General features: G+C 33.2%; 1 protein-coding gene across 1 annotated transcript in view; it reads left to right on the top strand.

Moving 5' to 3' along the window:
• Nucleotides 1–9,736, top strand: part of LOC126882938 (cuticlin-4) — a 122,693-nt gene extending 112,957 nt beyond the window's left edge. Inside the window, exons 7-8 of the mRNA XM_050648014.1 lie at nucleotides 4,596–4,757; nucleotides 7,362–9,736. Coding sequence (XP_050503971.1) covers nucleotides 4,596–4,757; nucleotides 7,362–7,556 — 357 coding nt within the window. The 3' untranslated portion in view covers nucleotides 7,557–9,736. The remainder of the gene's footprint in view (nucleotides 1–4,595; nucleotides 4,758–7,361) is intronic.
• The last annotated feature ends 3,845 nt before the right edge of the window (nucleotides 9,737–13,581 follow it).

Genomic DNA, 13,581 nt, shown 5'->3' with positions numbered 1-13,581 from the left:
ATTATTTTTAAATTACAGTTTAACTATTCTACTTACTTTAAATTAGTATTACGTACCTATTTTCTTTTTGTTTTTAAATTTCTTCTAGTATTAACTAATTGGTCTTACTAAAAATCTATTTCAATGCCAGAATAATATAAAAAAATAATCCTATCGAAACGTATCTATTATTCGATAAATCGATTAATTTAGTTTTCGAATCAAATATGTTAGTCACGTACCGTGGTCACGTGATATTATTTAAAGGAGGAGAAAGGCTTGGTAGTACGTCATCACCGCGCGCGATTTGAAAATTAGACTCAACATCATTTTAGCTCCTGTGATATTTCTAAAGAAAAAATAGCAAAAATCAAGGTTGGATTGAAATAGTTACTCTAAATGATTTTAAAAGCGAAATCATAAACTTTTTGTTTAAATATTGGTATTATTTACATTACTTTTACGTGAAATAAATCTAATTTTTCGACATCCATAAAATACAGTGAGTAAAATTCAAGCGATACGTATTTAACCAACACCATTGTAAAATTTTGTTTTCCAAAATATTTCTCAAAATTTAACCAAAGGAAGTTATTTCTGTTTCGTGATTATTACGTGAAATACACGTACCTTTGCGATGTAACCAACATTCACACCAATTATAAAAAACATGTACCATATTCGTCATTATGATTTTATATTATTCTAATGTCAAACATGTATAAAGGGAGCACTAATATATATGTGAATTATTTGGCACTGAAATACGTTTTTTCCCGTCATAAATCACCGAGTTACGTATTCGTTGAAATTTGCCGTAAATTTAACGTAATCATCACGCAACTGGGCTCAAACCTGTTTGCTGGGTAGGTATATACAGGGTGTCCCCGAAAATAGTGCGTTCCTTAAAGGTATAGGTAGAAGGCACAATGTAGGGCAAAAAAGTCTTATAACATTTTTTTCTAAATTGATCCGTTTGACCAAAAAACGAAAATACATTTTGATATGCAAATTGAAGTCTGGCAACAAAGCGCAACTCAAAAATCTAAAGATTAAAAAAGTAGGTTTGTAGGTCAGTTGCACCTGGTAGGTAAAATAATGTAAATATCAACCAAATCCATATCCATTATTTTGCAGGTAGCTACCAACGATGTCAACAACCCCAAAAATCACCCCTGAAAGTAAATAAACAAGGTTAAATTTGTCCAGTCACAGCAAGTTCTTATAGGCCACGTTGCCATGTCATTCAAATTTATGAAAATAAAAATTCACTTATATGGAGAACATTGTAATTTTTTTCTTGGAAACGGTTAACTTTGGAAAAAAAAATGTTATAGAACTTTTTTGTTCTAAATTGTATATTATATCCATACCTTAAACGCCTTAAAGGAACGCACTATTTTCGGGGACACCCTGTATATTAAATACCTTTTGGGCTACCCCAGGCAACCAAAAGACGTTTTTCTAACGTAGATAACACGTCATAAAAATGACCAATTGACGTGTTTCCATGACGTAGTACTGACGTTGAAAATCACGTGTATTTGTCTCATCGATTTGACGTCATAATTGTGACGATTTTAAAACGTAATCGTATTTACGTTTTTTTCACGTCGAGATTGTGACGATTTTCAAACGTCAAAAAGATGACGACCTTTATACGTCGGTAAAATTACGTCTTTAATACTTTCAAAAAGTGACCTCTTTCAGATGTTTCAAAATAGTATAAGAAATAGGTAACATGAAACCTATAGGCCTACGTCCCATATGTCGAAGATATACTACCACTTGTTTAAGATCGCTTGTGCGCTAGAAGTAACATTGATTCTGCATGATTGTACCAGCCCTCACGTCTCACGTTATAGAATTTTCACTAGTTATATATACCTACTTACTGTGTCAAAACTGAAACAACATATATATGAAACTAATAAGTAATTTATTAACAAATTATCCAGCATACTTAATAATTTAACGCTGTCTTAATATCTTCATTTAACGCTTAATTAAAAACAAATAAACATAAATAGTTGTCACGAAGAATTACTGCATTAAACTAACTCACTGAGCAAAAACGCATAAAAATCTCTTAATTAACACGTTTCTTCAACTAAATATCTAAATGATAAGTCTTATTTTATCATACAAGACACAAACTGCGTAAACAATAAATGAGAAATTCTTTAGCGTTATACCTAAACGAAATTGTTTGGAGTCAATACAAACAAGCAAGCTCCTCCCAATTTTGTGACGTCATACTTAGGCTGTCTGAAATTAAAACTTTTTTAAACGTAATTTTAACGTCATTAATCTTACGTATTTAAAATCATCTACAAACGACGTCTATATGACGTAATGTTTAAACACGTGTTATATTCAACCAAAAACTGACGTTTCCTCAACGTTATATGACGTCACTTGGTTGCCTGCATAGAGCGTTTTTAAAATAAAATTTCATCATCATTGCTGCCAACAGGTTTACATGGTTGAGCCACCAGAATAATGTGTGATGTTTTAACTATTCCTTGATTTTACGTCAGGTCCGCCTTTCTTCTTGCTTTAATATCGATGTCGTCTGCATACGCTGGTATTTGTGCTATTCTATTAATAATAGTTCCTCTTGTTGTTATTTAAGATTCTCTAATAGCTTTATCCGGCGGGTTTAATTTCCTCACCAAAATAATCTTTTGCCTGCGTTTATAAGGGTATGTCATAATCCCACAGGTATTTTCCTCATCAAGACCAAAATGGTTATTTCAATTATTTCAGGTAGTTTTTAGTAAAAGGCGTTCAATTGTAATTATAGTATTTTATTTTTAGTCAACATTAGAATTTTGACAAAAATGGCATGTTTAATAGAAAGTGATAGCGGTATTGGTATTTGAAAATTTTATTTTTTATAAAGTGAAAGTTTTAAAAAGTGAAGAAGTGTTCTGGAGGATAAAACAACTTGTAGTGCGAAATTTTTTACTATTGGTGCAACTTTTACAATATCTAGAAGTAGCCGACAACATAATCATGAACCAGATTGTCAGAAGTTAGATCGAAAAAGTGTTTGTAACTATTGTAAACGTAAAGCCGAAGAGAATTGAAAAACCAGCAAAACCAGCATACATAAGAAAAAAAATATATAATTATCGACGAAAAATGATGCCTGGTCGACTTCCTTCCAATATTGATGAGGTTCAAGAATTTGTGAAGAGGTGTGCTCAAAAAACAACCAAGAGGGAAAATTTTCTTGTGAAACAAATATAAGACTTTTAGCCACATTGAATTTTATTATATGGATGGCACATTTTCTTATTGTACCACATATTATTTGCAATTTATTCATGGGCTAATTAATGGGCATATTTCTTTATTATACTGTTTAATGCCGAACAAAAAAACAGAAATTTACAACAATGTTTTTTATTTGTTAAAATCAGAAATTTTTATAGCTCTCAAAATTGAGTTTAATGCTAGTAAATTTTTTGAAGATTTTGAAAAGGAATGCAATCATTGAAATGTGGCCGAACACTGAAATACATGGTTGTAAATTTCACCTTCACCAAGCTTGGTATAGAGATGTCTTGGTCTCTTGATTTAATATCAGAATATAAAAATGATTCTGAAAGAGACAAGTGGCTCAAACATACTTTTGGCCTTACATATAAAACCAGAAGACGTATCAGATTGTTTTGTGTTTGATTTAATGTCATGCAAACCAGGAACTGAAATTTAAGATAGATTATATTGATTATTTAGTTGAAACTTATATAGACGAAAATGCCATATTCTCCCCATATTTGTGGACAGAGGCAAATTATTCTGTTATTCGTATTACGAATGCTTGCGAATCTTTTCATTCGCATTTTAATTTATCGTTTTGTAATACGCATCCATCATATTATATTTTCTTTGAAAAAATTAAAGAATTTCAGGTAGATACGTATGTTAAAATTTAAAGTTTGCATATTGCAAAACCTATCAAAGATAAACAAGTTAAACTGAAATTGAAAAATGTAGTAAATTTATTAATAAGATATTAGTCTAATCAAATGACTAGAATGGATTTTGTAAAGTGTCTGTCTTATTATACTTAGTAAACATTAAATAATAATGTATACGTCTTGCATATTATCTATATTATAAACTATTATTATAATGTAAGAAAATTAATGTCTTGTATTCGGATTTCGGATGCTTTCATAATAGACATTCTTAAATTAAATCTATATTTTTATTTTATTACCTGAGTGAGTTGGTGAGGAAAATACCTGTCGGATTATATGTTTTTACTGGTTGGTGAGGAATTTACCTCCGCCTGCTTTATCTAACGTAATGTTGAATCAACTATTTTCAATGGGAAATAAGCCACAATTTTACCAAAAAAATGATTTTATTAACGTTTCGACGCCCAAGTCGAATAATGTTGAATAGAAGGCAGGATAGGCTATCCCCTGTCGGAGTCCTGTTTGTGTCTGGAAAATTATTAATACTCCGTTCTGCACTCTAACCTTACACTCTATTGTTAAGAGGTTTGCTTTCACCAATTTCACTAGCAATTACAATATAAAAACGTTTATTTTATTTATTTCGTTACATTTATTCATAATTGTGTATAATTGATTTAGGAGCCTACCTGTGGAAACAATAACGGCAACAGGATTCGTCGTCAAGCTGAATCAGATAAGGAAGGAACTCCTGCTAAAATCGATGTATATACTGGACTTGTAGTTAACGAAGCTAATGATCTCGCCAAACCAGAAGAAGAAGACTCTGTATTTAGTGAAAAGGTGAGTTTAGAAAGATTCCTTTGAGGTCTATCAGTATTTTAAAAGTTTCTAATTGTAAATATTTTATTACGTTTTTGTTATTTTCATCCTTAATCTTAAAATTCTTCTTCTGCTCCTTCCTCTTTATAAGCAATTCTGCTTGTTTATTGGCGGGTTGATATCTCTATTGAAGGTTGTCACTCCCTCTTTTGCGCGGTCAGCCGACACTTCTTGTGTCACATGTGTCTCCCCTCATTCTGCGTATGTGGTTATTCCATTCTTTTTTTCTATTTAGTGTCCATTGGTTTATACACTGTACGTTATATTTTCTACTAATGTCGTCACTACTCTTTAGATCTCTCTGCGTATTTCCTGTAATTCTTCTCAGTACTCTCATCTCTGCCATTTCCAGTAGTATTAGTCCATAGTTCCTGCCATAGTCCAAAAAAATAATAAGAAAAAATAAGATTTAGGTTATGTTATTAAAACGTAAACAATTGTATGTAGTAAATAAAATTAGTTATTAAAATGCAGTACTGCAAGCAAAATACAATTAATTAAATTTACCTTTATATAATAATTGCATATCATATCAATATTATGGAGCAATATATAATTTTTCTTCTTCAATGACAGTAGGTATGAAATATACGTCAATTTGACAATTTCAATTGACAATATGAATTATTTAAGAAAGTTGCAATATTTCTCCGATATTTGCGCACGATCGTTTCTCGTATCCCCTCCAAGTACTTGCACACCGCGAATAGTGTTATTAAGGCATCCTGCCAGTCTATTTGCTTTTTGTACTTGATTTCTCATTTCTTAGTCCGGGTCTCCGCAGCTGGACGGTGTGTAGTACCAAGGTATTTTGTTTCCATTACTTGTTTAATACTGATGCCATCAATTTCTATGTTATATCTGAATGATTCTTTACTGATTACTATTGTGTTAGTATTCTGATATGATATTGTCAGATTGAATTCTTTGGCTCTTATGTTAAATCTGTGGACTAATCCTTGCACACTATCTTAATCTTGGGCTATCAATATTGCTTTGTCTGGATAACAAAGTATTTTTACCTCTTTGTTTTCCGTTATTTATCCTCTTCTTTTGTTGACACTTTTGGTGATTTCATTCATGATTTCCGTGATTAAATTGAAGAGCATAAGAGCATAGGACTCAATGACTCTCCCTGTCTTATTCCGCTGCCTATGTCTATAGGTTTTGTAAGTTGTCCATCTACATATTCTGACTTCCATTTTTTTGTTTTGGTATATGTTTGCAATAGTATTTATGATATCTAGTGGAACTTCTTGGATTATATCTTTGAGTCTTCGTCATCATCATCAATGGCGCTACAACTCTTCGTGGGGCTTTGCCGCGTTTACTATTGCCTTCTATATGTGTCAGTCCTGCGCCACTATTTCCCATTTTCTCATTCCTATTTTCTCCAGATCTTCTATGACTGCATCTTTCCACTTTTTCTAGGCCGTCCTACAGACCTTCCATCTGGCTTTTGCAAAACACATTGTTTATAAGGCGATTGTCGTTACTGCGTATCTTTGAGTCTTAATCTGTCAAAGGTTCTCTCATTAGTTCGCTGGTTCTCCATTCTTCCGGTATTTTATTGGGTTGTAAAGGGTGATTCATTTAGAGGTACTTTGTTGGTGGGTAATTGATGGGAGACCGTGCATGAATCGTATCACCTGACGTTGCGTTTTTATTCAGTAATGTTTGACATTTGATCCTGGAGAGATTTAGCCCGGCACAGTTTCAGTCGATGCGCTCTTGATAAGCTTAAAGAAGATCCACTGTTTTCGGAAAAAAAAATTGTTTTCCGATGAGGCACATTTTTGTCTTAATGAGGACGTGAATAAACAAAATTCCCATACTTGGGCTTATGAACAAGCAGAAGAGGTTCTAGAGTTGCCATTACATCCAGAAAAACTAACTGTTTGGTGTGGTTTATGGGCCGGTGGAATCTTCAGTCGATATTTCGTTAAAACAGAGACCGTCCAGAATGTTACTGTGAATGGATACCGTTATCGCGCCACGATAACGGACTATTTGGTGCCTGAAATTGAAGCTCATAGTCTTAACGACATTTGGCTCCAACAAGATGGCGCCAGTTGACATATAGCCTCTGAAAGCATCACTTACTGAGAGAACGATTCGGGGAGCAATTTATTACACGCTTCGGACCATCGAATTGGCCGCCTATATCCTGTGACATTACATCTCTAGACTTTTTCCTTTGGGGTAACATAAAGTCCAAAGTCTACATGAATAAACTGACTACGATTGAGACATTGGAGGCCAATATTACTCGACTCATTGGTCAAATATCACTCGAAATGCTTGAACGCGTCATCGAGAATTGGAACTTAAGAATGGACCATCTTAACCGCACTCACGGTCAACTTTTGAAAGAAATTATCTTTAAGAAGTAATTGTAAAGAATGGTTCTTTTGTATGATAATAGAGATTTTCAAATACAATTTATTTTTTTCATTGTTTTTTCCTTTTGCAAAAAGTACCTCTAAATGAATCACCCTTTATAATTTTGTTAACTTACGTTATAATCTTGAGTATAAATAATATAATAAATATTTTATTTTGTAGACCTCGGACAGCATTTGTATCTCTCAGAAAAGCTTTGCGATTGGGATATGTATAGCAGGTCTGATTTTAATGCTATGCGTGGTGGCTGCCATTCTGTGCCTCCTAGCAAAGAGAAGAAAGAAGACAACATCGCACTCCAGCGGCTCCATCTATAGCGGACCCTACACTAATACAGCTTATAGCCATACTAGTTAAATAGTTTAGACAGTAGTTCCAAAAGCAACAGTTAGAGTTTCTAGCATTTATTTTCTACGGAAAGCGTACTTAATTTATTTGAAATCTTTCAAATGATTCATGAACTCTAATTGATTGATAAAATATTTCGTCAATTTTTAGTTATACTGCCATGTTCGTTAAATTCCAAGTTTTTGAGATAGCTCAAAGTGCCATAAACTTGGCTGATATTGCTCACATCGTTTTCTGAATTATTGATGTCAGTTTCATAATTAAGAAAAGGATGATGCTTCTGCTGTACACATATACACGTCATAAGATACCAATAACTTAATATATGTTATGACATTTTTGAGAAGACTATTTTTGTGTTCTCATTACCTCACCTACAGTTGAGTCCGCGAGTCTTTACCCGTGCGTCATCATTTAAAGCATACGAAATAAGTCGGAAATCTATTTCACGCAACAAAAACTGACAGAAAGTGGCTACTGTTCCGATTACGGGTTTTATTATAAAATTTGACGTTATCAAATAATATATAGAATGTCAATGTAAGTTTTGCTTCAAAATTTTTGTGCAGAATTACAGCTACATTTGAAGTAGCTTAATAAATTATTTTATTATTATTGATTAATAAATAAATAAACAATTTATAAAAAAATTCAATAACATATTTTATTTTTGTTATTTTATTCACTTTGACGGAAATCTAAACACAATCATTTCTTTACTGTGTGAATGACGTTAGCTTTGTATGTTTTGAATATTAATTGCCAAAATATAATTATTTACCTTAAAATTTCAAAGCCCAATATAAAATTAGTTGTGAAAACAACTGTTTGTGTAATATAAAGAAACTTCAAAACGCAAAAATTCGACAAAAACCGCAAAAAATTAAACTGGCAGCCACAAAAGTAAACAAAGCAGAAACGTCAAACAAATTGTGCTTAAAATATGACAACATACCGAATCGTATTTTTTTGTACCTATCTCTTTTCAATGCACTGAGTCTAGATGGTTCATAAAAATAACATGGGTTTTTACTTAATAACAAACGGCAGCTGGTTTGTCATGAGTTTCATGAGTGGAAGAGAATGATGCTAGATAAAAAGTATGTGTTTTATCTCGCCAGGTATTAATGACGCACGGCTAAAGACTCGCGGACTCAACTGTACGATGTTCTAAATAATGCCGAAGAAAATTGAAAACTGCAATATTTAAAAGGAATACTCCTAACTCAAGGCCTAAAAAAAGAAAGCTGTAGAATTTCGGAAACAAAAATTCTTATATGATTTTTGATCACTAGATCTTCAAGACTTAATGAGATTTACAAACGAGTTTACTTAAGGTTTGTTCCAACTCGATACAAAACCGTTCTTGAACGGTTACGAGTATGCGCAGTAACAAAAAAGTGTTATTGCGCATAATTATTCGTTATTACGCATGCGCGTAACGATTCAAGAACGGTTTTGTATCGAGAAAATACTATCAGCATGATCATAAGCCAGCTTGGATCATTTTAAATCTGAGAGTATTCCTTTATGTAAAAATCTAATTTTTTAAGGATTTTGAGCAACAAAGCCAATTGATATTTGTGACGTGTATATTACAGACTGCTTTGTTTAAGTAATAGTAAGGTTTAACTACATAGAACCGTTGTGATAATAAAAACACGAGTAATTACATAAATATCGATAGAAAATTTAAGACAAATCGAAATTATAACTCTTAACAGTGAATTATAACTTTGCAGGGTAATGGTGATGGGATAATTAAACGTTATTAGAAAAAAAAATGAAACAAATACCTAAAAAATTCACACGAGAATTTGAATTTTTAGATATTTCTTTCTATACTGTTCAACTGAATAAACTAATAGCATCAAAAGATCTATCTAAATGGATCCGAGTGTACTATTAGTTTGTTCTAAATATAAGTACACATTTTTCCTGAAACTTTTTGATTAGTTCCAGTGAAAATTAGTTGTATTTAAAATATGTGTAGTTTAGATTTTCATATCGTAAGTTTTAGATGTTATTGCATAAACTGTTTTTGGTTTTGAATCATAGGCTCATTGTTATAATGTACATACTGTACAATGGGAATCTGGTTCCTAACCTGTTTGCAATTTTGCAAAACGATATTAAAAAGGTTTTGTAGTAACATTGTTCTAACATAAATAAAAGTATTTTCAAAAAGGTTTCTGATTTATCCTATATTCGATCCTCATTCCAATGAAATTTACTTTTTATTAATAATTTTAGATCACAGGTCCGCGATACAGTATGACTATTAAATGAAAAACATACAGAGTTCCATAGTATATTGTGACACAAAACGCATTTTATTTTTACCCTTTATTATATCACCCACAGGAGTCATACCATCTTCCATCACATATAAACTCAATACACGCATAGAAATAGACTCAACCATCCAAAAAGTGATAGGTGGCATTAAAAACATGTAACTTAATCCGAAAATTCTTTGAGAATGAGACAACAAACCAGTAATAATAATAATAATAAGATGGTACAAAGGACAAAAAAATGCGCACTTGGATGAGTGCCTCTGCACGGCCGACATCCCAATGAGGTCACAAGACTATGTCAACAATCCAGCGTCAAACTATTGGTTGACATAGGAAAGATGTTCCCTGAAACGGAAGGTTCATTACTAGCCATTCATGATCACGTTATACCAACCAAAAATTACCTGAAATATATCGTCAAAGACCCTCAGGTCCAAAACGACAAATGCCGATATGGATGTCAAACCCAAGAAACCATTCAACGCCTTACAGGAAGCTGCCAGGCATTTGCTGCAACTAAATACAAGGAACGGCATGACTCTGTAGAAAAGATCTTTCATCAAGATAATGCTATAAAGCTGGGACTTCTCCAAACGAACCATCTTCCCATATTATCAACACGTTTCTGAGGGTATGCGTGAGAATGACAACTACATGATATACTGGGTCCGCACTGTACTCACAGATCAAACAGTGGCACATAATAGACCAGATCTCATACTAGTTAATAAATTAACAAGACAAACAACGCTAATTGATGTGACAATACCTAATAACAATAATCTACGTACTTTTACTGAAAAGATCGCCAAGTACAGAGATCTGGAAATTCAAATACAAAGACAATGGAGAATGCAAAGTACCCAGACGATACCTATTATTACGTCTACTACTGGAGTCATTCCGAAGACCCTCCTCGAAAACATAAAAAAGCTGGGTCTAAATGAACAACTTTATATATAAGACCATGCAGAAAACTGTACTACTCTCAACGGCCAGATGTGTACGAAAATTTTTGGGATATACTCCAGCATACCAAGTTGCCTAGGGCTCGATAACATGGAGAGTCCCACCAGAGCTCAATCCTTTTGATCCCGTAGGTGTCTGGATGAGTGAATTTTCTCCTCTCAAGGTAAAGGGACGTAAGGGAGAGCCGTATGGCTAAATCTGGATAAGAGCAGGGTATGAGCCATATAGCTAAATCTGGGATAATAATAATAGCTTTATTGTCAAATAGATATTCATTTATAGGACAATATGTGGAGAAATCTTGGAAAGAGTGACTGAGGAATTCATTGATAGGTTTGCATTTTCAAGAGGTAAACACCGAGTATTGAACGTTTCTCAGTAAGACAAAGAGTTTATAATTTAAAATCTGGTATACAACTATACCGATAATAAAATACGGACAGTATAGGAACTTAAGATATACAATGATTTCTTCTTAAGCTACCATCGACTTTCAAAAGTTTGACAATCATTATCACTATTTGCATTCTGTGTATTACTTGGCTGCATAGCTGTTTAAATTAGTAATTGAACTATTATCTGAGATGCAGTCTCGATCCAATGCTACGTTCTTTTTTTTTTTTTAAGGGATTTAGCTATACTTATATAATATATTAGCATTTATTGTGGTCTTCTCGTTGTATGGTCAAGATATTGCAATTTTCAATTTATTTCATCAACTAGCTCTGTTCCTCTTGATCGTCCTTTCAAGACTTCTTAATTAGTAACTATATCTGTAACGGTTCCAAGTGTTCCTAAGTTTAAATAAGAGCTCTGAGTGATCAACACGAAGTGTCCTTTTTGCTGACGCGTCTGAGAACGGGCCTTGGTTGTGAAGACAGCTAAAGCAGGCTTTTCATGGGAAGAAGGTCGTGGGAACTACTAAAATCGGTTTTGTTTATTTTCTTGGTGATTGGATGAGCTGTTTCTGGTATACGCCAGAGGGTTTAACCCAGAGCGTAATTTGCAATTTCCTATTGGTTAAGATTTTGATTAAGTGAGTGCTTTAAGTCTGTAATTGGTTGTGAGAATTATTGATGCAGAAATCGAATGATTTTGGAAGGGCGTTGAATTTTAGAAGATTGAGTTTGAGGAGATCGAGAAAGTCAGTCACGTTGGAGCTGTAGAGTTCAAGGAGTTAGCCTCGGAGGGTCCGCTGCTTGCGGCGGCACCTGAAAGGTTGAGTTACCAGTTTAGTTTGTGTAAGGGAAGTTATTGTGCAATTTTATTGCATAAGTCGTTGTGTTTGTGTTGCGAGTTAAAGTGTTTGTTCCATTGTGGTCTAAGCAAGTCGTTAGACCACCGCGTTCTTCGCTGTTTTTAGGCGAACGCGATATCTTATACCAATGCCGGTATAATACTCTTTTCGTATGCAGGGAGGAGTAGAAGTTTTTTTGTGTTAGCAGTTTCTAACATCATAGTTAAAGCATGGAGTTGCTTTTATTATATTTTTTTTGATCCCGTTTAATATACGAAAGGACTAATGAGTTCTTAAATACTTTTTTTCGAGTAGTGCCGATTTGTTTTAAGAAATAAATGCTGAATTTTTCTATAAACTATGGAAGTAACCTGATGTATCTATATCCTTTGTAAAGTGACATTTAGTGAAGTGAACTGTGCCTTGGACTTAAAATCAACTACGAGAAAATACAGGACTATGATGTACAGCTGGTTCCAAAAAAAAACTGATACGACTCTTTGTAAGATTTAATTATTTTGAGCAGTGTATTTGATTGGTCTGACATAATATATTTATTATGTCAGAGAAATAATAAAATAAACAAACAACTAATAAAATATTTTAAAAAAATATACAAAAGCCCAAATTTTCCATGCTATGAATTAGACTATGATACACTAATGAATCCACTTCCAATTCTAAATTGTAATATCAAAAAATATGACCCGATGATTAAAGAAAAATTCCTTATGACTACTGAACAATATGGGAAAGACCATACCTTTATATATACTGATGCCTCAAAAAACAAAGAAAGGGTAGGTTTTGGGATATGCATCCCGAGTATTGAATATAATTTCTCCTCAAGACTTCCTGGAGCTCTAAGCATAAGCAAAGCAGAGAGTATAGCAATACATCAAGCGGTGGAAGTCGCAACTACAAAACATCTAAAGAAAGCTATAATATTTTCTGATTCGCTCAATGCAATAACCAATATTAAAACATGTAACATATCTGCTTCAGCAGATATAAGGGCCCTAAAAACAAAGAAACTTATATCTTCAGCCAATGAGAATGGTACCAAAATTCTCCTTTCCTGGATACCTGGACACTCTAATATATTTGGTAACACCCAGGCTGACATACTGGCAAAAATAGGAAGAGACCTGAATGTACCCATGGAAGTACAACTGAATTCCCAGGATGCCCTATCAGTCATCAGAGGAAAAATTACAAAAGAGTACCAAGAAAAATGGAAATCTTTAGTCCAGAAGAAGCCTTCGCAATACAAAACAATTCAAGACTTCTTTCCTACAAAACCTTGGTATTCAAATTTTCCATATAGAAATAGAAGACACACTACCACCATCATTAGAATGCGCACAGGCCATTGTTGAACAAAACAACATCTGTATAAAATGAATATAAAAGATAATCCTTTTTGTGAATGTGGTCGTCTCGAGGATCTAAACCATATCTTTTTTGAATGCCCGATTAATGTGATTCCTAATTTTGATATATACACAAAATTTATTTCCATGAACTT

This window comes from Diabrotica virgifera, chromosome 4, assembly GCF_917563875.1.
Source record: "Diabrotica virgifera virgifera chromosome 4, PGI_DIABVI_V3a".
Taxonomy (NCBI): Eukaryota; Metazoa; Arthropoda; class Insecta; order Coleoptera; family Chrysomelidae; genus Diabrotica; species Diabrotica virgifera.
Note: the sequence above shows the minus strand (reverse complement) of the source record. Positions and strands in the feature narration are given on the sequence as shown.